The sequence below is a fragment of the Prionailurus viverrinus genome, chromosome D3 (assembly GCF_022837055.1).
Source record: "Prionailurus viverrinus isolate Anna chromosome D3, UM_Priviv_1.0, whole genome shotgun sequence".
NCBI lineage: Eukaryota > Metazoa > Chordata > Mammalia > Carnivora > Felidae > Prionailurus > Prionailurus viverrinus.
Genome location: NC_062572.1, coordinates 32,969,255 through 32,996,197, shown reverse-complemented (window position 1 = coordinate 32,996,197; position 26,943 = coordinate 32,969,255). Strand labels below are relative to the sequence as shown.

General features: G+C 39.7%; 1 protein-coding gene across 4 annotated transcripts in view; it reads left to right on the top strand.

Annotated features, from left to right (window-relative positions):
- CEP192 (centrosomal protein 192) overlaps window positions 1-26,943 on the top strand; it is a 160,915-nt gene that overhangs the window by 100,335 nt on the left and 33,637 nt on the right. For 3 of the 4 annotated variants that reach the window (XM_047826647.1, XM_047826649.1, XM_047826645.1), the window contains 11 exons: window positions 1,009-1,159; window positions 6,583-6,761; window positions 7,370-7,493; window positions 9,259-9,364; window positions 9,795-10,002; window positions 12,672-12,751; window positions 13,950-14,045; window positions 18,625-18,744; window positions 19,176-19,297; window positions 21,890-22,019; window positions 22,475-22,533. In XM_047826647.1, coding sequence (XP_047682603.1) covers window positions 1,009-1,159; window positions 6,583-6,761; window positions 7,370-7,493; window positions 9,259-9,364; window positions 9,795-10,002; window positions 12,672-12,751; window positions 13,950-14,045; window positions 18,625-18,744; window positions 19,176-19,297; window positions 21,890-22,019; window positions 22,475-22,533 — 1,375 coding nt within the window. The remainder of the gene's footprint in view (window positions 1-1,008; window positions 1,160-6,582; window positions 6,762-7,369; window positions 7,494-9,258; window positions 9,365-9,794; window positions 10,003-12,671; window positions 12,752-13,949; window positions 14,046-18,624; window positions 18,745-19,175; window positions 19,298-21,889; window positions 22,020-22,474; window positions 22,534-26,943) is intronic. The other variant, XM_047826646.1, reaches the window with a different exon arrangement.

Here is a 26,943-nt window from a genome sequence, read left to right as displayed (position 1 = left end):
CATAAGAAAGATCCTAATCAGAGAGTTAAACTGAACTGTGCTTTGTAGATGGAAACACTTAGAATGGGGAGGAGTTGATAAGATGGAGAAGATGAGGACCAGAATGGGGAAGGATAGTCCAAGGAGAGGGAGTTGTGTGTACAGAAATTCAAGAAATGTGTTATATTAAGGGTCGTGTTGACAAACCCAACCAAGAGCCCAAGTAATCTGTCAAGACCACTCATCTAAGATGGGGAAGAGGTAGGACTTCAGGTAGGTCTTTGGGACACCAGAATACTGGGTTCCTTGAGGTGGTGTATTTATTGTCCAGAGGAAGGGAGGAAACAATCCCACTTTGTTTTGTGTTGGTTAGTTTTAGTAGATCACCTATGGGAGTGTTGCAGTTGAACTTTTTATGTGGTTATTTTGAATAACGTTTGTTTGAGTATATTACTATTATAGGTATTTATAATCTTGTTTTGTAAAATGTGTGATTTATGGCAAATATTTTCACACTTGATATAAACTTTTGTAGTCCGATATCTTTGGTTATTACAAATTTCAACTTACACTTACTGTGTTCTTTTAAACACTTTTCATTTAAAAAGTGTCATTCTTAATGTCTAATTTAAATGTAGAATCCAGAATACATAATTCCTACTTCAAAGAGTTGCTGTGAAAGCTAACTAGAATAATATGTATGAAGGGATTAAAACGTTACCTGGCCCACAGTCAGCTTGATGCTATATGTAGCTTTAAACACATTCATACTTTAATGCTCACAACAACCCCTGAGATGGATCATAATTTTTTATATTATCCTTGAGGAGACGAAAGCTTGGAGAGGTTAGGTCACCAAATCCAAGGCCAGAGCCTGAGCTGCCTATAATTTCATCCTCATCAATAGTTGTAAACGTCAAATGTCACCCACCCCAACCTGTTGCTGTAAATGTATAAATTTATCTGTTATATTTTTGTGGTGTGATTATGTGAAGATTCATGTATTTCAAATATTATTTTCTATTTCAGTGTATGATCTTCCCCAACGGCCTAATGATATTCAGCTCTTTTATGGAAACATGCGTAAAATTATACTTTCAGTAATTGGAGAATTCAGAGACTCCGTGTCTAGCAGTGAATTCCTTCAGCCTTCTTCCAAAGCTAGCGTAGAATCTAAAAGGTAAAACAGAAACAAAACATCTCTCATCATATTTCAAGAGAAGTTAATTCACAGTAGAGCTGATCTTTCCTCCATACTTTTTTGCCTCAAAATGTTTATTACATCTTTATATTTTGGTTTAAGTTGAAATAATTTTAAATTTACAGAAAAGTTTAAAAATAGTACATATTAAACCTGCAGTGAGATTCCCTGGTTGCTAACATTTTGCCACATTTACCTTATTATTGTTTATGTGTGTATAACTTTTTTCTGTACCTTTTAAGAGTAAATTGCAGGCATGATGACCAGTTCATCCTGTTTTCTAAAAACGCAGACCCTCTCCTATATAGCTGTAGTAAACCCATCCAGATTAGGACCTTAGTGTTGTTACAGTACTAACATCTAGTCCACAGATTTCATGCAGATTCCCCAGTTCCCCAGTAAAGTTCTTTATAGATAAATCAAAGAAATAAGCAAAAACCTCCTCTTTTCGTTTCCTCTTTAGTCCAGAATCTAATCTGAGATCACACATTACATTTAGCCTGTCTCTTTACCTCTTTCAATATAGAATACTTCTTCAGTCTGTCCTTCTCTTTCACGACAGAACGCAGAAGGTTGGATCATCAAATCAGAGCCACAGAATCAAAGATACTACCCAGAACTAAGCTTTAGTAACAATTTTAGATGAAACATGAGGAAATCAGGATTGCTAATTGTGTTTCCTAGGTCCTTCTTGCAACATGAATACTCCACTCTAGTTCACATTTAACATGAGGTCTCTAAGCTGTGCACGTGATACATTACTAACACTAAGGGGTGGCTGTTTCCATCATGAAAGCTCTTTTATTCTTGTGTAATTACATACCTTATGTGATAATTTTTTTCAAACAACTATGTTGAAAAAATTCATAAATTTTTATTTTCTTTACCATAACCAATTCTAGACAGACCAGGAACATTCTTCATAAGTATTCTATAGAAAAGTAAATTAGTATGATTGCTGGGAGATGTCATTAGGAAGATTACAAGGGGATTTGACTGAGTCATCTTTCTTTTTTTTTCCTGGGCTTTTCCTGCCTGGTAAAAAGGGGAAAATGGCACAGGCCAGCTGCTAACCCTTTTCTTACCAGTGAGTGACCTTGATGTTTTTGTAGAGCACAGACTAGTTACTTTGTAAAATGTCCCTCACATCACAGATACGATGCTGTTTGTTTCCTCAGCGCATCTCAGGTGCTAAACAACTGATTTGTCCCATTACTTGAAATATTTTTATAACTTAGTTAAAATGGTGTCTGCCAGGTTTCTTCATGGTAGTTAGTTAATAAATGTCTTAAAGGAAGATCCTTAGAGATGATGAGTTATCTTATTCCTTTTCTTTTTTTTTTTTTTTTTTTTTTTAATTTTTTTTTTCAACGTTTATTTATTTTTGGGACAGAGAGAGACAGAGCATGAACGGGGGAGGGGCAGAGAGAGAGGGAGACACAGAATTGGAAACAGGCTCCAGGCTGTGAGCCATCAGCCCAGAGCCCGACGCGGGACTCGAACCCACGGACCGCGAGATCGTGACCTGGCTGAAGTCGGACGCCCAACCGACTGCGCCACCCAGGCGCCCCTCTTATTCCTTTTCAAACTTGTAGTACCCACTGATGATTATTGCTTGAATCATATTAGTACTGTCTTATTTACCAAATGGTGATTTTCTAATTCTATCTTTTTACATTTACTAGTTGTCTTTCCACTATGAGGAAGAGATTTACTTCACCCTCTTTTGTGTACTTACTTATATTTGGGCAGACTGGTGAATTCAGTATAAATTCTTTACTGTCCTCATTCGGTTGCTTAATCTGACTTTTTATTCACCGGCATGATGGTTATTTTAGGTTTGTCTTATGCATTTCCTGTCCCAGCCCTGGGATAGGGGTCCTGGTTCATTTTAGTAGAAAATGGTATTAGAAACTGGGATATGAGTGTGCTATTGCTTTTCAGGTGTTAGTACTTCTAGGCTCCCTCCATGGACAGAGCTAGGAAATATATGCATTTTATATAAATCCACATGTATCCACATCTATTTATAAATATGTTGAAATCATGAGTTTATACTGATAACTCCAATACTGAGAATTTGCCTTCATTATCCTCAGTATATTTGAATTTTACTCTATCCTCCTATTTTTAACCAATCTTCTCATCTTCTCCTTGGCACATCATTGCCAACTCATATTGGCTGAGGGTTCTCTACAAGTCCCAGCCACCAACTAATAGCTGACTCAGACCCACCCACCTGGAGCCTCCAGCTCATTTAACCTTGCCCTCTTTTCCCATACTTTTTAAAAGTTTTTATTAGAGTATAATTAACATACAGTAATCCTATTCAGGGGCGCCTGGGTGGCGCAGTCGGTTAAGCGTCCGACTTCAGCCAGGTCACGATCTCACAGTCTGTGAGTTCGAGCCCCGCCTCAGGCTCTGGGCTGATGGCTCAGAGCCTGGAGCCTGCTTCCGATTCTGTGTCTCCCTCTCTGTCTGCCCCTCCCCCATTCATGCTCTGTCTCTCTCTGTCCCAAAAATAAATAAACGTTGAAAAAAAAAAAAATTAAAAAAAAATCCTATTCATCTGAGATGTACATCATAGTGATTTGATTTTTTTATGCATTGTGAAATGAAATGATCCCACAATAAGTCTAGTTATCATCTGTCACCAAACTTATAATATTATTGACTATATTTCCTATGCAATATATTCCATCCCCATAATTTATTTTATAAGTGAAAGTTTGTACCTCTTAATCTCCTTCACCTATTTCACTCACCCCTAACCCCTCTCCCTGCCTCCTGTAACCAACAGTTTGTTTCCTGTGTCTAAGAGTCTGGTTTTTTTGGTCTGTTCATTCATTTTGTTTTTTAGATTCTACATATAGGTGAAGTCATTTAGTATTTGTTTTTCTCTGACTTATTTCACTTAGCATAATACCCTCTAGGTTCATGTTGTCACAAGTGGTTAGATTTCATTCTTTTTTAATGACTAATATTCCACTGGGTATATAAACCACATCTTTATCCATTCATCTGTCATGGACACAGGTTGCTTCTGTATCTTGGCTGTTTTAAATAATGATGCACTGAACATAAGGGTGCATATGTCTCTTCCAGTTGGATTTTCATTTTCTTTGGATGAATATTCAGAGTAGAATTGCTAGATCATATGGTAGCTTTATTTTTAATTTTTTGAGGAATCTCCATACTATTTTCCATTAGGGGCCACACCAGTTTACATTCCCACCAGGAGTGCACATGGGATTCCTTTGCTCTCCATCTTCACTAACATTTATTTGTTGTCTTTGATAATAGTCGGTTTGACAGGTGTGAGGTGATTTCTCATTATGGTTTTGGTTTACATTTCCCTGATGCTTAGTGATGTTGAGCATCTTTTCATGTGCCTGTTGGTCATCTGTATGTCTTCTTTCGGAAAATGTCTATTCAGGTCCTCTGCCCATTTTTTTGATCAGGCTAGTTATTTTTTTGATACTGAGTTGTATAAGTTCTTTATGTAATTTGGATTGTAACCTCTTATCAGATAAATGATTTGCAAGTATCCTCTCCCTTTCAGTAGGTTGCCTTTTCATTTTGTTTTGATGACTTCCTGTTCAAAAAGCTAGTATCTATCCTTCTCAAATTATTCCAGAAAGCTGAAGAGGAAGGAAGTCTTCTAAACTCTCTTAATGTGACCAGCATTACCCTGATAATGAAACTAGGCAAAAACACCACAGAAAAAGAAAATTACAGGTCATTTTCCTTGATGAATACAGATGTAAAAATCCTCAACAAAATATTAGCAAACTGAATTCAACAATATATTAAAAGGGTCCCTATACTTTTAATGATAATTTTTTCTAAAATATGTAATCAAATAATTAAAGATAGTAGTTCACATTAAAAATTATTTTGAAATTCACTTAAATTGTGAGAAACAGGTTCTTAGGAAACTAAAAAGCCAAGGATCAGCTTTATAATTTTTAAAAAATTGTTTCTGACTTATTGGCTGGTGCCTCCATTATTTCTCTGGGCAGTCGAGGTCTGATTTCAAAAGGAGCAGGTGAGAGGGCAATGGGTAAGAGGTGAGGAGAGGATTCCCTGTCTGCTGAGTGTCTGCTTAAAATAAAGATGTAGCTCTGCTGTATGGTAGAAGAATTTGGGCACTGCCCCGTTGAACTTCAGGTAAATCATGTGCTACTGTGATTACAAAATTTATTCAAGTTACAATTTTTTGTAATCTAAGGCTTATTAGAAAACACTTTTAACACTTAAAAATCTTAAGCCTCATCAGCATTTCTCACCATAGTATTTTGCCTGGAAGACTGTTTGGTGTTAGCATCATGAAACCAGTTATCACTGTATAGTTATAGATACATTAAGAGTTTTGTTGTTTTGGGGGGCGCCTGGGTGGCTCAGTTGGTTGAGCATTCGACTTCAGCTCAGGTCATGATCTCGCAGTTCGTGGATTTGAGCTCCACGCTGGACTCTGTGCTGACAGCTCAGAGCCTGAAGTCTGCTTTGGATTCTGTGTCTTCCTGTCTCTCTGCCCCTACCCTGCTCACATTCTGTCTCTCTCTCTCTCTCTCTCTCTCTCTCTCTCTCTCTCTCTCTCAAAAATAAACATTAAAAAAAAATTTGATTTTAATGAAAAAAGTTTTATTGTTTTTAAAAAATTCTTAATATTGGGTAGTTTTCTGGTAAACCTTTTAAGAGACTTCAGATGGCATGCTGAGGTCAAGACAGTAAAGAAATCATTGAGTATTCTAATTAAAGATAAGTATAATAATATTAGACCTATACTGTATTTTTTAAACATTAAGAATACACAGTGAAGAATTTTTATTCCATGAAATATACACAATATATTACATAATGCACCTTTAGTTTTATCTAAATGTTTTTACTTTAAAAAAAATTTTTTTTAACATTTAATCATTTTTGAGAGACAGTGTGAGCAGGAGAGGAGCAGAGAGAGAGGGAAACACAGAATCCAAAGCAGGCTCCAGCCTCTGAGCTGTCAGCACAGAACCTGACATGGGGCTTGAATTCACAGACTGCAAGGTCATGACCTGACCTGAAGTCAGACACTTAACTGATTGAACCACCCAGGCACCTCTAAATGTTTTTAGACTTAGGAAGAATTCATATAAAAAGGTGACACAGTCTGGCTTTTTTTCTTTTTTTTTTTTTAAAGCAGAACATTATTAGATTTTTTTTTTTTTGAGAACATTATTATATTTCAATACACAAATTCTATTCAACCAAAAAGTAAAACATCACAGTAAAAATGTTGGTGAGAAAACACGGTATTTCATTTGCAGTGCATGGCAAATGGTTAACATTCTTAGTCATAAGCTTTTATTCATATTTTATTTTTTTCCTCTCCCCCTCTCTGTTTCTTTCTCTCTCTGTAGTGAATCTGACAGTTCTGGGAAACATGGTGGCAATGTTTCTTTGGATGTTTTGCCAGTTAAAGGTCCTCAAGGTTCTCCACTTCTTTCAGAAGCTGTTCGCCCACCTCAAGATAAATCATTCTCGAAGGAAATGTGGGCTGTCCAGCCTGAACACTTGATTTTGATAGCTCCTTCTCCTTGTGAGTATATCAACAACAACACAACAGCAGTGAGCTCTGGAAACCAGGCCTATACTCATTCTGAGTCTGTGGCTCATCTAGTAATGTTCATGGACTGTATGCAAAGGTGACCAGTGGCTTACACAGGTCCTCTTCTACGTAGGTCTCTTTGAGACCTACCTCATGCTCAACCAGCACATTGTCCGGCACAAGGCCATGGTCCTCATTCCAAGCTCCCAATTCCCCATATGGCAGGGCCACTCACCCATGGGCCCTTCATCCTACCACATCCCTTGCCCCAAGGTACTTGGCCTATTTTACTAAGTCTTAACATCGATATAGTTGGTTCAGAGTAGGAAAAAATATGGTACCAATGTATGTGCCCAAGACAAGACCAGGGGGTAACAATTTCCAGATGTCCTTTTTTCTTTGTTCAGGGTGTTGAACTTTGTTCAGTATCTTTATAGTTTCCAAGAGTAAACAAATGGTCTTCTTTTACCAGGGATTTGAAATTCCTGTAAAGCAAAAGATGGTAGACTAATGTATTTAGGATTCATTTTTACTATTTATTAATTTTTTTTTTCACTAATGCTAAATGTAAGTTATATCTTACTTATCTGATATAATAGGTGACCTGGCAAAAACTGCATGTTTCCAGATTTTAAATAATTCCATTAGGTTACTGAAATTTGAGTTGTACTGGCCAGCACATTGCCTTACAGTAACACCACAACATGGATTTATCCCACCAGAGTAAGTATGACTTCCTTTTCCTCCAGATTTTATTCAGGTATTAACATGGTGACTTTTTAAGGATCAAATAATACGCCATTTTAACTTATTCATTAGAATTTTGCCATATGCTCCCCGTACTGAGCTCCATTTGGTTTTGTGGGACCACAGTGAACTTCAGGATTCATGCTCTTTAGCAGAATAGAGACCATGTCCACAGCCAGTTATGGTGTACATAGCCTAAAAGGGTCAAGAGGTATGAGTGAGGTGGGAAGGATTTCCTGGAGTGGAAAACATCAGAATGTGTAGATGTGTTACTCTGCCTACCAAATTACAAAGCAAGGGATGCAGTTGGGCATACGATGAGAGGTGGTAGTCCCTAAAGCCCAGAGGGTTCTATCCTTGGTTATCTTAGGTCTGGCTCAATTTATTCTGCTTGTTTTGTCTAAAGGACATTTTATAGACAAAGCTTCCTGATGTTTAATATGTCTGAGCCATAACCTAGCTTGCAGTTTTGCACAAAGACTAGTCTAAGACAGAAGGAAGTATTTGGGACCAAATGCTGATGAACAGCTGTCCACTGTCTGCAGTTTAGTTACTGATAGGAGGTAAAGCTGCAGTTCTACAGCTTTTCAGGAACGTTGTCTGGGTCAGCACAGAACATTCACGTCTGAAAGTCACTACCTGTTTGGGGATAGCAACTTTGCAGAAGAGCAGCATGAATTTATTAACTTTTGCAAAGTGATGGAGTATGCATTTTAGGAGAGTTTAGTGACTAGTATTGAGGTATGGTTAGGCATACTCCAGAGAAATATTCCTAGGACCAAAGCAATCAATTAAACATTTACTGATTAATGGTTGGAAAGTTAGGGAAATGAATTGTTCATGAATCACTTTTTCTGTCACCCTGTGTATTTAGCCATTGGGAATGGAAAATAATCTTGCTCTGCCATTTTTGATATGTATGCCAATGTATCCTTTGTAACTGGTCGTTTCTTCTAAGTCACAAATCTGATTACATTGTCCACATTTAAAAGTCTTCTTTGACATTCCATAGCTCTTGAAGAGAACAGTGAGCACAAAATTTTAGCAACTGGGTAAATAGCAATATTGTTGGGGCACCTAGATGGCTCAGTCGGTTAAGCGTCCGACTTCGGCTCAGGTCATAATCTCACGGTTCCTGGGTTCAAGCCCCGCATCAGGCCCTGTGCTGACAGCTCAGAGCCTGGAGCCTGCTAAGGATTCTGTGTCTCCCTCTCTCTCTGCCCCCTGCCTCCACTCATGTTCTGTCTCTCTCTCTTTCTTAAAAATAAATAAAACATTTTTTTAAAATTTAAAAAAAAAACAATATTTCATTTATTTCCCATCCCCCCCTTTTTCTTCCAGTTTCTTTCCCAGTTATTTAATTCCCTTTATACTGTGACTGTATCATTCTTTATTATGATAAGTTTTATGATAAAGTGCCTCAGAGCTTCTGTATTTTAGTCTTTTGCTCCAGAAGTTTTAATTTTGAATTGCTTTTTAAATGGTATTTCTATGGCCCCGGTCTCTTTTCACATGAGTTTTCCCCTTCGGTTCATAGGTTTATGTCACTCAACTTTTTGTGAGCCACGGAGGTGGGGCTGATATAAAATCACATGTGGATGGGATCTCACCTCTTCTCAGCTCCTTCTTGAGCAACACGGAAAGAGTTGGTCATTGATGGAACAGTATTGATAACTCTGTGGTTATTGCTATTAAAGTATAGGATGTTCTTGCTTTTCATTATTAAATTCTTTCTTTTTAGGAGTAAGCTACAAATTCTTGTGAGTCCTAATTCCTCCTTATCCACAAAACAGTCAATGTTCCCGTGGAGTGGTTTGATTTATATACACTGTGACAATGGACAGAAGGTACTTTTAGTGTTTTTTAAGCAAATTTTTCCTGTTTTGCAGCTTAAGTGTCAGGAGGCTTATTAGCTCTAACATCTCAGAAATGAAATGAAGGGGGCTATTCTTTCAGCTGAACTAGACTTATTCAGACAGAGCACTTAGCACATAGTTTTTCCATTAGCGATCTGAACAGTTCTGAGTGGGGGCAGGAATGGAGAGTGGGGCCTAGAAACCATTACTAATTTGCAAAATCTACTTTGAAAAAGAAGGGAGTTGGGGAAGAGAGGGAGGAGTCAAAGATTCACTTCGAGATCTGAATAAACTTTCTCATCCATCAGTGTTTTCCATTTGTTTGGCATTACTTTTCTCCACCGTGATTTAAAAATAGGAATTGTTTCTTTAAAATGATAGCTCCATTTGTGTCTTATCTCCTTTATTTGGCTCATTTCAGAAAATTGTGAAAGTTCAAATTCAAGAAGACTTGACCCAAAAAGAACTCCTCACTCGTTTGGCTTCTAGCCCATTTGGAATCCTTTCCCCAGGAACTGAGCCTTCAGTTTGTCATCTGGTAAAACCAATGACAAAACCACCTTCCACAAAAGTTGAGATAAGAAACAAGACTGTTACTTTTCCTGCAACAGAACCTGGTGAAACTTCAGGTGTGGTTCACAAGTTATGTAATTCAAATGGTCACTGATCTGTTGAGTCTAACACTGTTCTTAGTGAGCCATATTGTAATGACAGGGATAAAATTGTCCTCTATTTCAGGAGAGAGGTGGTCACTGGTAGTCATTTCAATGATGGGCAGGATTTGGGGGAGCTTTAAAATCCTAAAATGTTAAATCTAGGTGTTTAAGAACTATTTATATTCTGGGAGTCTCAGATTCTACCTGGTCAGAACCATCCCTTCTCAGTTCTCACTAGGTCTTTTACTAGACTGCTAATAAGCAGCTGAAGAAGAGAGGAAAGTGGGTAAAACCTGGTTCTGTCACTCACTAATGTGACTTTGAGGCGCTACAGAGGTTAAATAGACTCAGTTTCCCCATATGTAAAATGACCATCATAATTGACTCCTCTCACAGAGGGCTTTGAGGAGTAAATGAAATAATATATGTAAAGCACTTGGCACAATGTTTGTCACCTAGTGGACACTTAGTACTGCTAATATTCTTCAAATGTCCTGAGAACACTGCTTTTGCTCTCCCCTCTCCCCTGCCCATGATGGCTCAGTCTCAGTGAATGGGATTACATGTGGGACCTGTTGGAAAGGGTTTGGACCTTCTGTCACATGACCCTCCACTCCTTGCCTCTCTTACTGGCTTTGTTTCCTACTCATGCTCAGATTCTACTGTCCATCAAGACTGTCCCCCTCTGACCATCACCCATTGCTTTGCCCGTCTTCCCCACCCGTGTCCTCTGGGAGTTCCAGCAGCTCTGTGGCTTCATTCAGATGTTCAGGCCACTGGCCCTGCTACCTTCTCACTCTCCACCACCCCAGCCTTGTCCGCTTCTGCTTGAATTCTGTGGTCTGTCACTGCAGTTACTGCCTTAGGAATGTTTTTAACTGCCGTGTGTCCCTCCTTCTGCATTCCTGTCTGGCAAGATCCCAACCCTTGTTAGAGCCAGACTTTTCCCAGCCCTATGTCTCTACTGTACTAGGCAGCACTTCTGGAGAAACCTGGGGCTGTGTCCACGGATTCATGGTCTCAGCTCTCAGATGCTCCTCAGTACCAGGCTTTCCTACCAGCCCTCCTTGGTGTGTGTCCTTTCCCATTTCTGGCCATCGTTTGACAGTTTCATCTCTTCTCAGCATCCATCTGCTGCTCCTGCTCTCACTCTTCCTAGCTCTTGAGTTTGCCTCACTCTTCACTGCCAATATAAAAGCCATTAGACTAAATGCAAGACTTCTGCTTCCATCCCAGATAAACTCTTCTGCTTGGAAGCTAGGCTCTTCTCAAGGCCTTACTCCACCTCTTCTTTCTCCTGTGTCATCAGTTTCTCCCTTTGTTGATGCCTTTCTGTTGGCACACAGGGCACCCTGCCGTCACATGTTTAAGGAATACCTTCCTTGGCCTCGTCTCCTTGCTGCTCTCCCTGCTTCCTCGGCATCCCTCCCTCATGGTGGGATTGTGCTCTCTGCCTTTCTTTTCTTAGTCTGTAGCAGAGCTGGTGCTGCCATCTTGCCCTGACCCCACTGCTATAGAGGTCACTGAAAAGGGAGCATCTCTTCTATGGGTCTTTTTTTTCAATTAGCAGTAATTGCATTTCTGATAAACTTCATTGGCTATGATACTGCCACTGTGCAAAGCTTATGGGTCTTTGTTAATTTGACCTCTCGACACTGGCGACCACTCCTTCCTTCTTGGACTACATACTTCTTGTGCCTCTCCTGGTTTTCCCTGCCTCACTTGCTCCTTCTCAGGTTCCACTGAGGGCTCTTCTTCCTGGGCCTGCCTATGTCCCCTTCTTTCTCTCTGCTCTCCCTGCACCCTGCTCAGCTTCTATGGGTGGGCATCTCACAAACAGAACTCTTAATTTACCCATGAAACCAGCTTCTCCAGCCTTAACCTGTGTCAGTGAGTGGCACCACTGTCTGCCCATTAAGCCAATTCCCTGGAAGTTGATTGCTTTTCCTCTCTCTCTCTCTCCTCATCCAGTCCACTAGCAAGTCCTTTGCAGTCTGTCTTCAGAATGGATCCCCTGTCTGCCCACTGCTTTTCCTCCCACTGCCGTGACTCAGGCCTGATACAGACCACCCCGTGCATCCTCTCTCAACTGCTGCTGTGGCGCCTTACCAGGACTCCTCATCTACTCTGACTCCCTAGCGGTCTCTCTTTCCCACAGCAGCCAGTAATTCTTTACACATGTAAATCATCTTATTGCTCTCTTGCTTAAGCCCTTCATTATACTTTGATTAAAAACCAAAACAAGATAGGGGCACCTGGGTGGCTCAGTTGGTGAAGCATCTGGCTTCGGCTCAGGTCATGATCTCACAGCTCATGGGTTTGAGCCTTGCGTCAGGCTCTGTGCTAACAGCTCAGAGTCTGGAGCCTGCTTCGGATTCTGTGTCTCCTTCTCTCTCTGCCCCTCCCCTGCTCACGCTCTGTCTCTTTCAAAAATAAATAAACATTAAAAAAAAATAAGGTACTTGTAAATCTTGATTTTGTTAGAAAATACTATAAATTCCTGTTGGGTTCCTCTGGGGATCTAATGATTGTATTTTTCCCCCTATGATGAGGTAATTAGTCATTGTTACACATTGTCACAGTAATCTGCTTGTTTACTTACCTCTGCAAGAATTGAGTTGTGATATGTGTGTTCCTTGTAGAAAATTTTCTGGAACTTGAGAATCATGGTAACACAGAAGTGAAGTGGCATCTGTCATCTTTAGCTCCACCTTATGTCAAGGTCAGTAGTAATGGCCTTAAATATATTCATTTTAATGTTTAAACTTTATGCAGGGTGTTTTAAAACTGAGTTATGAGCATAGGTTGAGATTACTGTCTTTTTTAGTTCCACTAATTCACTTACTTGATTTTCTCTATAGATGTCGCTAATATATGCCCCATCTTTTTCACAAGGTGGTTTTGAGAGTCAAATTACAGAATGGAGGGGCGCCTGGGTGGCGCAGTCGGTTAAGCGTCCGACTTCAGCCAGGTCACGATCTCGCGGTCCAGGAGTTCGAGCCCCGCGTCGGGCTCTGGGCTGATGGCTCAGAGCCTGGAGCCTGTTTCCAATTCTGTGTCTCCCTCTCTCTCTGCCCCTCCCCCGTTCATACTCTGTCTCTCTCTGTCCCAAAAATAAATAAACGTTGAAAAAAAAAAAAAATTTAAAAAAAAATTTTTTTAAATTACAGAATGGATGTGAAAATCTGGGCTTGCTCATTTAATGAACTACCTTCTACAGTGCTGATTTTTATCTGAAATAACTATTTTGAAAAATATATAAAAGCGTTATTATGGAACATTGTGTGTATGCGCGTGCACATGTGCATTCATTTTTCTCTCCCTTGTTCTGAGTGCTGTTTTGTTTTTTCAGCGGGTAGGAGCTAGTGCAGGAGACAGAAGTGAATGTTCTGTGTCAGTGCGTGCTAGCTACTGTATACTGCAAATAGTCTCTGCCAGTAGGTTCTGTCTGAATTAAGCATATTGTCATGTGTGTTGTTTACAACACTGTGGCCTTTTTGCCATGTGTTTTGTGTGACAGAAGCAGTTTTGAGCCACAATACCCACAACATACGTGCAAAAGATAGTGCTGGACCTACTGAAAAGAAATAAACAACTAGTTTTGCATAGGTTATTAAAATGCACATTCAACAGGGTCTTCAGGGTTTTCGAGGAGAAGGCAAATCCTTTGATATTATGAGCGTCATCCTAAAGATGACTGTAGCCAGGAAGGAATGGTTGCTGATGGAGGGAGGAGAGGCAGCATGAGGTCTTGTGTGAGCTGAGTTTAGTAGCACTCCTGCTTCTAGGCAGGCTTTGAGCTCTCCTGTGCCCTACAAAACCAGTTTGTGTGTCCTTGGTAACCATAAAGATAACGGTCTCACTCTGAATTGATGAACTGACTTTTATATTTTTTCATTTGATTGCTTAAATGATTGTAGGGAGTCAATGACAGTGGAGATGTCTTTAGAGCTACCTATGCAGCATTCAGATGTTCTCCTATTTCTGGTATACTGGAAAGCCATGGAATTCAAAAGGTGAGTGTTGACATTTTTTTTTTTTTTTTACAGCTTTTGATAAGAACCTGGTGTTGTTTGACCAGGAGTGCTTTTGTTTCCACCCAGAGTAGTTGCTTCATCTAGACTAGCGCTGCTAACAGCCAGGTTGCCATAGGAGAAGAGGTCTGCCTCAGTACAAGTCAGTCGAGTGCTTCCTGCAGCAGAGGTCTTGCTTTCTACATAGCTAAACAAAATGCCATACTTAGTGGTAGGATTGATTTACGGTTTGGTATAAGCACTTCATGTGCCTGCAGGCTGCCAGTACTTAGAACACACTTCGAGTAGCTCTAATCTAGGCAATAGTTTTTTCCATTAGCCCTATGAGAAACATCTGCCACTACTTAAAAACAAGTCAGTGTTCATATCATAGTCAACAATATATCTTCATGGGTAAATGGTGATGGATCGTTTTAGTACCAAGACCCTCTTTTTATTTTTTTAATGTTTGTGTATTTATTTTTTAGAGAGAGCACAAGCAGGTGAGGGGCAGAGAGAATGGGAGAGAGGGAATCCCAAGCAGGCTCTGTGCTGTCAACACACATGGGGCTCAATCCCACAAGCCATGAAAGCATGACCTGAGCCATAATCAAGAGTCAGACGCTCAACTGACTGAGCCACCCAGGCTCCCCATAGTATCATGACCCTCTTAAGTTCTTTTTTTTTTTTCTAAACTTTATTTATTTTTTAGAGAGAGAGAGACAGAGCGCAAGCAGGGGAGGAACAGAGAGAGAAGGAGACCAGAATCCAAAGCAGGCTTCAGACTCTGAGCTGTCAGCACAGAGCCTGACTTGGGGCTTGAAACCATGAACTGCAAGATCATGACCTGAGCTGAAGTCAGACGCTCAACCAACTGAGCCACCCAGGTGCCCTCATGACCCTCTTAAGCTCTAATTTGTTTGTAGACCTGACATAGTTTCTTCAGATATCTTAGTGACGCTAGTCATTCACTTGGCCTCAGTAATACATTTTTTCATGTCAACAGCTGAAACTCAGTTAAACTGTACCATTTATATGACATTGGTCCATTTATTCAGGGATTTAGACTTGTAATCAGTTCTATGCTACAGTTGTAAACTCATTACTGACTATAAAAGAATCTTTGAGCAATGATCATCACAAACTGTGTACTTTAGTAGGTCTGTATAACAGGCTTCTAGAGCCTGGCTTTTTGGGAAGGATCTGCTATTCTACAAGCATAGTTTATTTTACTTCCCAGCCCACGATAGAGGCAAAGCAGCATAATAGGGTACAGACACATTGTTCAACAAAAGTTTAACATTTGGGGCAAAGGTGGTGGGAGGAGGGTTGGAAAGAAAAAAAAAAGCCAGCAGGAAAGGCATCCCATGTTCATGGATCAGAAGATCTAACATTACTAAAATTGCAGTACTTCCTAAATTGATCTATAGATTCATTATAATCCAAATTGAAAATCCCAGTTGTGTTTGGTTTTTTTGTTTGTTTTTTAAAGAAATTGACATGCTGATCCTAAAATTCATATAGACATGCAAGGGAACCAGCATAACCAAAACAATCTTTTTTTTTTAAATATAATTTATTGTCAAATTGACTTCCATACAACACCCAGAACAAAGTTGGAGGATTCACACTTTCTACTTTCAAAACCTACAGTAATCAAAACTGTATTGTTGACATAAGGGTAGACATTTAGAATATGTGGAATAGACTTGAGAGTCCCCAAATATACCCTAATATTTATAGTCAGTTGATTTTTTTCAATAAGGGTACTGAGACAATTCAATAGGGAAAGAGTATTTTCAACAAATGGTACCCAGACAACAGATACCCACATGCAAATTAAGTTTGACCCTTACTTCACACTGTATCCAGAAAGTAACTTGAAGTACACCATAGACCTAAATGTTAAGAGCTAAAACTATAAAATTCTTGGAAGATAACATAGTAAATATCCATGACCTTGAGTTAAGCCTTGGTTTTTTTAGATGTGACACCAATAAAGCACAAGTGATAAAAGAAAAAATAGATGAATTATCAAAATGTAAAACTTGAGTACATCAAAGGATACCATTAAGAAAGTGAAAAGGCAGGGCGCCTGGGTGGCTCAGTTGGTTGGGCAACCGACTTCGGCTCAGTTCTTGATCTCACAGTTTGTGAGTTCAAGCCCCGCGTCAGGCTCTGTGCTGACAGCTCAGAGCCTGGAGCCTGCTTCAGATTCTGTGTCTCCCCCTCTCTCTACCCCTCCCCTGCTCACGCTCTGTGTCTTTCTGTCTCTCAACAATAAGTAAACGTTTGAAAAAATTTTTTAAAAAGCAAAAAGGCATCCCAGATTATGGGAGAAAAATATTTAGAAGTCCTATGTTAACGAAGGGCTTGTATCCAAAATGTATACAACTAGATAATACAAAGACAAATTACCTGTTTAAAAAATGAGTACGAGAGGGGCACCTGGGTGGCTCAGTCGGTTGAGTGTCCGACTTCGGCTCAGGTCATGATCTCACAGTCTGTGAGTTCAAGCCCCACATGGGGCTCTGTGCTGATGGCTCAGAGCCTGGAGCCTGCTTCCGATTCTGTGTCTCCCTCTGTCTCTGCCCCTTCCCTGCTCATGCTCTGTCTCTCTCTCTCTCAAAAATAAATAAAAACATTAAAAAAAATTTTCTTTAAAAAAATGAGTACAAGAACTGAATAGACATTTCTCCAAAAACAGATATGAAAGTGGCCAGTAAATACATGAAAAAATATTTAGAATTACTCTTCATCAGGGAAATGCAAAAACAAAACCACAATGAGATATCACTTCATGCCCCAGGATGACTGATTTCAAAAACCAGACAGTAATAAGTGTTGGCAAAGATACAGAGAAATTAAGACCTTCGTACATTGCTGGTGGGAATGGAAAATGGTACAGCTGCAATGAAAATAGTTTGACGGTTCCTCAGTAAAGTAAATGTAGACTTACCCTATGAGCCAGCAACTCCACTTCTGGACATATATCCCAAAACATTGAAAACCAGCATTCAAACAAAAATTTATACACAAATATTCACAGCCAAAAAGGATAGAGGGTGGCTCAGTCAGTTAAGCATCCAACTTCGACTCAAGTCATGAGTTCAAGCTGAGTTCTCACAGTCTATGAGTTCGAGCTCCGCGTCAGGCTCTGTGCTGACAGCTCAGAGCCTGGAGCCTGGTAAGGATTCTGTGTCTCCCTCTCTCTCTGCCCCTCCCTGCTCACACTCTGTCTCTCAAAAATAAACATTAAAAAAAAAATTAAAAATGAAAAAAAGGATAGAAATAACCCAAATGTCCATCAACTGATAGGTGGATAAACAAAATGTATGTCCATGCAATGAAATATTACTTGGCAATAAAAGGGAATGAAGCACTGATAATGTGCTACCACATGAACCTTGAAAAAACATGCTAAGTGAAACAGTCCAGACACAAAGGCCACATAGTATATGATTCAGTGCGTGTGGAATGTGTAAAATAGGTAAAGCTGTAGAGACAGAAGGTAAATATGTCCTTGCTGGACATGGGAGTGAGAGAGGGGAGTGGGAAATGACTGCTGACGGTATGGGGATTCTTTTTGGATTATTGAAAATATTTTAAAATCAGATTGTGGTGGTGGGTGCCCAGTTCTGAAAATATACTAAAAACCCTGACCACACTTGAAGTGGGTGAACTGTATGGTATATGAATTCTGTCTCAATGAAGCTTTGAGAAAGGAAAAACAAGGATGCAGGACTAGATTGTCTCTTGGGAATTTCTCCTTTCACATAGTACCAGACATAGAAATGAAACCTCCATGAAGTCTTTGTTTTTTGCTTACCATACTGCCAGATCACATTTGTTAACTGAATTCCAGGTCTGGGTACTTAATTTATGTTAGGGGAGATCTTCTAACATCTCCTGCCTAAGTAAGGCACATCATTCTGGGACCATTTAAGGAAATACTACCAAAAAGCACAACTATTGATGTGTATAATTAGTGATCCAAATTAGGGTCACGTAAGAGTTTTAATGTTAAGTTCAGATCCAAAGATACTGATTAGTGATTAACCTAACTAATAGTATTTTTAACACTAAATTCTTTGATAAAAGAAGCACTTAACACTGGTAAACTTTGTAAGATACTACTTTTAAATATTACAGCTTTCTCATCCTGAGCTTTTTATAGGTTGTACTCATACAGTTCATATGTATAACTTTGAAATGTGTGGTCAGGGTAACTGGTTCTGGGCATTAGGCCTTTACTGCATGGCCAGCAGAGGGTTCCATAAGCATTGTAATGAAAGACTGGATTGTGTTTCTGGGATGACCTTCCTCATTTAGGTCTTGTACAATAACAGCTCTAGAATTTTTTGATAATGTAAATAACATTTACATTTTGAGGAATATGTTACATAGAAATCTAAAGAAAAATGTATTTTGGATGTGGTATATAGTAACAAGACCACCAAAAGTAGAATTGTTCAAATTCTTTTTCAGTTAGCAGCAAAACTAGCCAGTGCAAAACCGTATACCAATTACAGGTACATGAGATTTGGGTCTAAATTTCTTCCCTGGATGTGTTGTTTTGTAGGTCTCCATCATGTTTTTGCCCAGAGATAGAGGAGATTATGCTCAGTTTTGGGATGTTGAGTGTCACCCCCTTAAAGAGCCTCACATGAAACATACCTTGAGATTTCAACTCTCTGGACAAGTGAGTGTTACACTGAATTTAAGTAAATTATTATGTGTATATATTAAAAACATTAAGTGAAACTGACATGGAAAACTGTCCTGAAAGTGCAGACTATTTTCCTGGTATTCTAATTTCATTAATTCTGTTGTCTGGCCCTGTAATCTTAATTTTCTCATTTGCCTTGATTGATTGGCATGTTTGAAGTCTGGGTTTGGGTCTATGAAATCTATGTTTGACTTGATTAAGAGCGTGTGTGTGTGTGTGTGTATATGTAAAAGAAACTGAACAGTATAAGGTATAGTGTTTGCAATTTAGGGAATTTAAAAATCTTAAGTTTTCTTTGAAAAATTAAGAAGGAAATAGTAGAATTCAAATGGGTAAATTTCCAGATATTTTCCTAGTATTGATTTCTCATCCCCCACCCTATGATTTTTTTTTTTTTTACACAGAGTGTCAAAATAGAAAATGAGCCTGAAAATTCAGAAATTTCCACAAACTCTCTCATTAAACTAGATAATTTAGTTAAACCCCGGAGACCAGCTGTATCAGAGGCTTCTGCTCTCGTACCTGGGTATGTTGTTTTTGTCATTCTTATGACATATTTTCCAGTACTTTACTGAGATATAATTATATACAGTAAAATGCTCAGTGACCTTACCTATGAGTTTCCATGCATTGCTACCACTCCAGTGAAGACAGAGCATTTCTCTCACCCAGAAAGCTCTTACACATCCCTTTGCAGTCAGCCCTGCCCTCACCCCAATATTTGTTCTGTTCTCATCTTTTGGCATAGGTTGGTTTTGTTGAATTTCATACACATACACACCCCTTGAGTCTGGCTTCTTTCACCACACATAATTTTGGGGGATTCATTTGTGTTGTTGAGTATGTCTGTAGTTTGTCCCTTTTCATTATTGAGTATTGCTTTATGTGAACATATCACAATTTATTCATTTTCCTGATGACACTTGGGTAGCTTCTCATTTGGAGCCATTATAAAGGAAGGTGCTATGAACACTATTGTGTATATTTTTGTGGAGATATTTTTTTAATTTCTTTTGGGTAAAAATACCTGAAAAGTAGAATTGCTGAGTCACATGGTAAGCATGTGTTTAACTTTATATTTTTTAATTTTTTAAATGTTTATTTTTTTATTTTTGAGAGAGAGAAAGAGAGTGTGAGCAGGGCAGGGGAGAGACAGGGGGAGAGAGAGAATACCAAGCAGGCTCTGTGCTGATAGCACAGGGCCTGACATGGGGCTCGAACATGTCTGAGCAGAAATCAGGAGCTGGCCACTTAACTGACTGAGCCACCCAGGCACACTGTTTAAAAGTATGTGTTTAACTTTAAAACAAACTGCCAAATTGTTTTCCTGAAGTGGCCATACCATTTTATGTTCCCAAAAACATTGTACAAAAGCCGATTCTTAAAAACTTTTTAAAATGTGTATTTTATACCAGTAGCTTGCACAGCTGTGATGAAAATATTTAAGTATTTTACCTAATACACATGTTTTTTACAATCCTTAAGTAACTAATATTTAGATCTTTGTTCTGGAGGAAGATGCTTATAAGAAAAATATATGTTGAATACCTACTAAATTTAATATAAATGTGGTCATTTATTTTCTAATAGGAGTAAATAATGTGTTTGTAAGAAATTAGGCTCCTTTAAAGAGTATGTGTTCTTACCACACTCTTTTGATGCTGTTTTACTCATCTGCTCATCTTGTAATTACTGAGCACACACCATGTGCCAGGTAGTGGAAGCAGAACTGCCCTCGTCCTTGCCTCCATGGACTTCACTTCCTGGAGGAGGAGGCAGCACATCAACAAATTATCTCACTAACAGGCTTGATTACAACTCGTGGAAAGGACTGGAAGGAAATAAATGGGAAACATGGGAAACATGGGAAACATGACACAGGGAGCTTGATGTGTGATACCTGGGAAGAGCTTCCCTGAAATGGGACCTTTAAGTTGAGGAGGATGAGTGGAAATGATGGAGGTAAAGAGCATAGGAAAAGTTCCCAGCATTGTGAGGACTGGCTTGTGGGGATCGTTGGCCCCCGAGGAACCAAAGGCAGCACATAGGCCTAGAGCCCAGAGGGAGGGAGAGTATGTGAGGGGAGGCCAGAGGGTGGATGGGCAGAGGCAGACCACACAGAGCCTTGCATGTCAGATGTTAATTTGGGGGTTTATTTGGGAAGCTGTTGGAAACCACTGAGTGACATGATCAGATTTCAGTATTTATAGAAAAATCCTCTGTCTGTGGTACAGGCTGATTAGGAGGAGGCCAGGGTAGATATGGTAAAACAAGTCTGAAGCTATTATTAAGCAGACCAGGATTAAAGTAGTGTCAAGGAAAATGATGAGAAATGAACAGATCTGAGAGGTATAGAGGAAGAAAATTTGAAGGACTCAGTGGATGGGTTGAGTAAGAGGGCTTGAGAGAGAAAGGGGGTCAAAGTTGGCTCTCAGAAAAACAAGTGGAGGGTCAGGTTTGAGGAGAAAGATCCCGGGTTTAGTCTGTATTTATGGTGACATATCATTGTGTGGTGATAGGCATGTTGCCCAGAGGCTCAGATCTGGGAGTCATGGGGTCAGGTCGATGGATCACTGAGATCGGATTGCCTAGGGAGACTGCAGGAAGAACAGTTAGGGATGTTGAGGGCTAGGCCACACGGGACAACAACATTGGCAGTGAGGGAGTGGGCATGAGCCTGCTCAGACTGAGTATGGCATCTAGGTCACTGCCATCAAATGCTGCCAAGAGGCCAGAGCTTGTGTTCCACTCTCAGGGTAGTCTGTCCTGAAGAATGGGGATCATCCCGTGGACTGCACTGGGAGTGGTCCATCTGAAATGGACTAAGGTGAAAGGAACACCTGTGGATGCATTGAGTGGGAGCCGAGTGGGGAGCTAGAGCCCCAGCCCCCTGAGGAGAAAGGGGTACTGTCCTGTCCCACTTTGTGGCTGATCCCACACCTTATCTGAGTGCTCTGGTGGGCATTTTCTCTTCACACAGACTAGTGAAGTTGCTGTTACAGAACTATTTTCTAACTGAGTTGTGAGAGAAAACACAAATCAGCACTTTCAAGATTAATGTATATAGCCTAACTTACTGTGGAATTTAAATGGTTAACTTTTCAACATGTTTCCAAAGCAGGCAGCTTGACTTGACTCACCGTGGGGTTTATGCCCCAGAAGATGTATATCAGTTTCTGCCGACTAGGGTCGGGGAATCAAGGACGCTGAAAGTCAACTTGCGAAATAATTCTTTCATTACGCACTCTGTAAGTTGGAAATAGTACTGTGGGCTTTGGGAAAGTGGATATATTCAACTATTTTATAAATATTTTCCTAATAATTTAGAAGCTTGTTTTATAGATTATACCTAAGTTATAATAATGAGTTAATTTTTTAAATGACTCATACTGCATTTGGAAAGATACTCATGGGAAGAATTGAAAATATGTAGCATTTGTTTTCATATTTTCATTTTTAAAGTTTTCTCTCATTTTCTCTTTCTTCTGTACCATTATACCAACATATTTCTGGATAGCATTTACTCTAGTCAGAACTAGGATAAATTCATATTGAAATTCTTTTAAATTTGTTTTCATGTGCAATTACCTAATTTTGTGACTACACTTAAATTTACTAAATATCTTTAATTAAAGAAATGTTTTGAGTATGCTCAAATATCTAACTTGCATAATTTCATAAAGTGTTTCATATTAAATTCCAGCTGAAGTTTTTAAGTCCCAGAGAGCCTTTCTACGTCAAACATTCAAAATATTCTTTGAGGTGAGTTTATTATAAATCAAAATGTTCTCATCCTAGTGCAGGACTTTGTTTTCAGGACTAAAAAGAGCTGAGGAGCCTGCAGGGAAATCATTTCACGACTGCCCATAAGTGTGCTCTACTGTCTAGCAACCCAAACTTTGTGCAGTGGTTTGGACTTAGCATATGATTCCTGTTATCTGGTATTTTGCCAGCCACATAAATACATAGAAGCTTAATCATCTTGTGATTAACTTTAGAATAATTCCTGCTTTAAATGTTATTTTCACTGTGCTAAGAATCAAGGAGTTAAATTCTCAATAATTGGGACAAAAACCTTCCCAGATTAACTGGGGAAACTTTTATTATGATATTTTCTAGTTGTCATTCTTCAAATACCCTATATTGTTCTTAAATCCGGGCCTCATTTTCTTGTAATCCTTGCTACTTTTCATTTTCCATATGATATACATTTAGATTGATATCTCAAACCGGTTTAATAGTAGGGTTCTATTGGACTTAACACTGAAGAATAATTTTCTCTTCATCTTTGAATCTTTAAGCTACTTAATCATAAGGTATTTCATTTTAGCATTAGATGACTCCGAAAACATGTTGCATGAAAACTTGGACCACTGTGCCTAGGACTAGTCTAGGACTGCCTCTTCCTGAGGTACTAAGGCCAGCAGTGCCATACTCTGGAAAGTTGCACGTATCTCTAGATCCTGAAAAGATAAGACACTGTGCGAGGGAGGCCCTTCTCTCGTCTCCTTCTCTTTCTTTTCCCTCCAAACCTGCTATTCCTGTACTTGAGGTTCTGGCACTCCCTTTGCCTCCCAGGGGACTGACTTAAGGGCACAAACTGCAAATTAAACAATGAATGTATCTAGAAAGTTATCATAGGCTTCATGTCTCTAAGCCTAGGTTTCCTGATTTGTGAAATACAGTGCTCCTGGCAACCTGGGCTCCTTCGGAGGCTGACGTAAGCCATCTGTGGGTGTCAGCACCTGGCCCTATGGGAGATGCTCAGCAGGTGGTGACATCTTCAGCAGTACTGACAATGCCCTAATTTCAGCCAGCCTACTGGGGGTGGGGGGGCGGTCTGTGAAGACCAGCCCCACAGATTTTGATGGAACACCACAGATGCCTGCATGTCCATGCTTTTCCATTAACCCCTTCAACAGCCACATGGAGGAGAAAGACCTAACTTCATTTATTTGGTTTTTTTTTTTTAATGTTTATTTATTTTTGAGAGAGGGAGAGACAGGCCAAACACAAGCAGGGGAGGGGCAGAGAGGGAGACACAGAATCCGAAGCGGGGTCCAGGCTCTGAGCTGTTGGCACAGAGCCCAATGCGGGGCTCAAGCCCACAGACTGTGAGATCATGACCTGAGCAGAAGTCAGACCCTTAACCGACTGAGCCACCCAGGCACCCCAGAAAGGCCTAACTTTAAAAAACAAAAAACAAAAAACACTAACTGAACATTTTCCAGCTTCTCTACTCTTGAGTCCTTGACTCCCAGCAGCCTGTGGACCTCCAGTCAGTGAGCCTTTGCCCTACTGGTTTAAGACAGGTGGTATAGACTGTTACAGTAGATGGACGCTGCTAAATACATGAGTGAGAAGACCAAGTGAAGTACACCCCAGGTCACAGAAAAACTTCTCTCCTGACTCCTCCACAGGCTAAAATTTTACATAAAGTAAAGCAGAAAAGCTGGTTTCTTTATACTTAAGAATGACTTCTTTCAACTTTGCAGAAGCAAAAATTTGCTACAGTAGCTCACTTGAAAATTTTTACACAAAACTGAAATAATGGTGCTTCTTCTTGTAAGTGTTGAGTGCTTTTGTATTTATCCCAAATATTAGGCACTTTGACTTTGAACAGGGGCTCATGAAATACAAGTGCTGGGGGAGAGCAGTGATTAGCTTGCTTTGGCAGGTGGAACAATCTATTCTGAGAATCTGAAAAGCAGTTCCCAGCTTTCTTTTAGTGGCGTTTTTGTTCATTAGATGGTTCTTTGCTCTATGATACCATTAGCTCCACCCTTCCAGAGTAATAATGTGACTTTACTCATCTCTAGGGTACATGAGGTAATCAGTGCCTTACTACAAGTATGCACCTCCCCGGGGCAGTTGTGAGGCATGATGGGGCTGCTTTTACACATGAAAGTGCCCCGAGGCCTTTGGGATATGAACCGCAACATAAATAGGCCAGAAGAGCTTCACCCAGAGGTTCCGGGGGTTTTGTCTAGTGCAGAGGCGGGGAACATGGATGGGTGTTAGGGATATACCCCCCTTTTTTTATTATTTAAAAAAATTTTTTTATGTTTATTTATTTTTGAGACGGGGGGAGACAGAGCGTGAGTGGGGGTGGTGGGCAGAGAGAGAGGGAGACACAGAATCCAAAGCAGGCTCCAGGCTCCGAGCTGTCAGCACAGAGCCCAATGCGGGGCTTGAACCCACGAACCATGAGATACGACCTGAGCTGAAGTCAGACGCTTAACCGACTGAGCCACCCAGGCGCCCCAGGGATATACCCCCTTAAAGCAATAGATTATAAGGAAGGTAATAGGGAGAAGGAAACCCTGATTATCAGTTTTTTTGTAAAGGTCGTTTTGGGGGGTCTAGGTGACTATCATATCTCCATAAAAAGAATTCATCCATGTTCGCACTTAGCCCTGAAAAGCATTCTTCTGTTAACCTATTGTTTTATTCTAGTTTAATCTCTGCTGTGACATTTTAGTGACATGTTTCCCCTCTCCTGTGCCCACGTCTGCATGCACCCAGCGTCCTGGCAGGCTCCTGCTGCTGACCTGCCAGACCCTGCTGTCTCATTCCAGAGGGCTTTCTCACAAAAGTCACAGCCAGGGACAGTGCTGTCATTGAGCTGTTGTTACTTCTCACCAGCACACACAGGAACCAAGCAGTTTGTTACTTTGTGATGGTACCTTGGCTGTGCCAAGAGTATTCCTTTTAAATTAAAAGAAAGAAAAGAAAAATGATGGCTTATAGAATTTTCAGGTTCTGTAGATGGGGGCAGGCAGTGGAGGAGGCAGTTTGAATGCATGTTCACAGCTGCCGTGTCCCTCTCTTAAAGCATCTTTGCTCTTTGTGTGCCTGTGCCGTAACAGTAGCCCTTGCCTGGTACCTGGTAAGAGATTTTGAGCTAGACCTGTCCCCTGGGTTCAGCATACTTTACTGTTACCTTTAACGTTTAAAGTTGTGTGTGTGTGTGTGTGTGTGTGTGTGTGTGTGTGTGTGTGTGTAGAGATTAAAAGCAGTTTTTAATAATAGTACAAGGTACTATGGTAAATATATCCATGTTACTTGAAGTGTTCTAGAACTATGTTAAATTTTATAGTTCTTTCTAAATCGCATTGAAGTTTATTCAGAGTATCTGTAAGTCTAAAACAGATGATATATGTTTATCATAATACATTTTTAAAACACTTTCTCAGTTGAATATAGAACAGTTCTGTGTTCTATATTAAAATTTGTTAATGATGGGATCTGTCAGATTTATTTCAGGATATTTTATTACTTTTAGCAATTCATAAGTTATAAAGCCACTTAAGTTGGCAAATTGTACTACATTATTCTGGGTACTGAAATGCTAACATGAAAGAGAAAATGGTAGTTTGTCAGTGCCGGGCACTAGGTACTGTGTTTTTAAATTTGGACATGGGAAATTAGGGTATAATGCACTAGGGGAAAATAACCCAGACTTAAAAATTTGGTGTGTGTGTGTGTGTACGTATGCATGTATTTTTAAAATTCTGCATTATCAGTTATATCCAGGAAAAGGGCTTTGAAATACTAAAACTGTTTTCTAAATTTTTAGCCCACTGCAGTTATATACCCAAAAGTTAACACTGTACACAGGAAATGTGTTGGAAACAAAAGCATATATCAGTTCCGATTGCTGAACTTTAAGACATGTAGTTTGGAAATGAGACTCAGGGATGAACTACCTTCCCTCTGAGGGAAGTCTGAAAGCTATTAATTTTCACTCAAAACAAGACTCAAAGTCAGTGACATCACATAGGCTTTGATGAACTTTATGTAGTTTCATTCACCATGAGGATAAAGGTGTATTTTAAACTTTTGGGACCTGGTTTTGTGAACAGAAACCTCCCAACATAATACTTTTAAACACAGGGTACTCATTACCTGCCTCTATACAGCTGACCCTTGAACAGAGCAAGGATTAGGGGTGTCAACCCCCATGTGGTAGAAAATCTGTGTATAACTTTTGACTCCCCCCAAAACTAAATTTACAATAGCCCACTGTTGACCAGAAGCCTTACCAATAACATAGTCAATTAACATAACTTTTGTCTATTAAATGTATTATGTACTATATTCTTACAATAAAGTAAGCGAGAGAAAAGAAATTGTTATCAAGAAAATGATAGTACATCAAGCTCTGGCCTC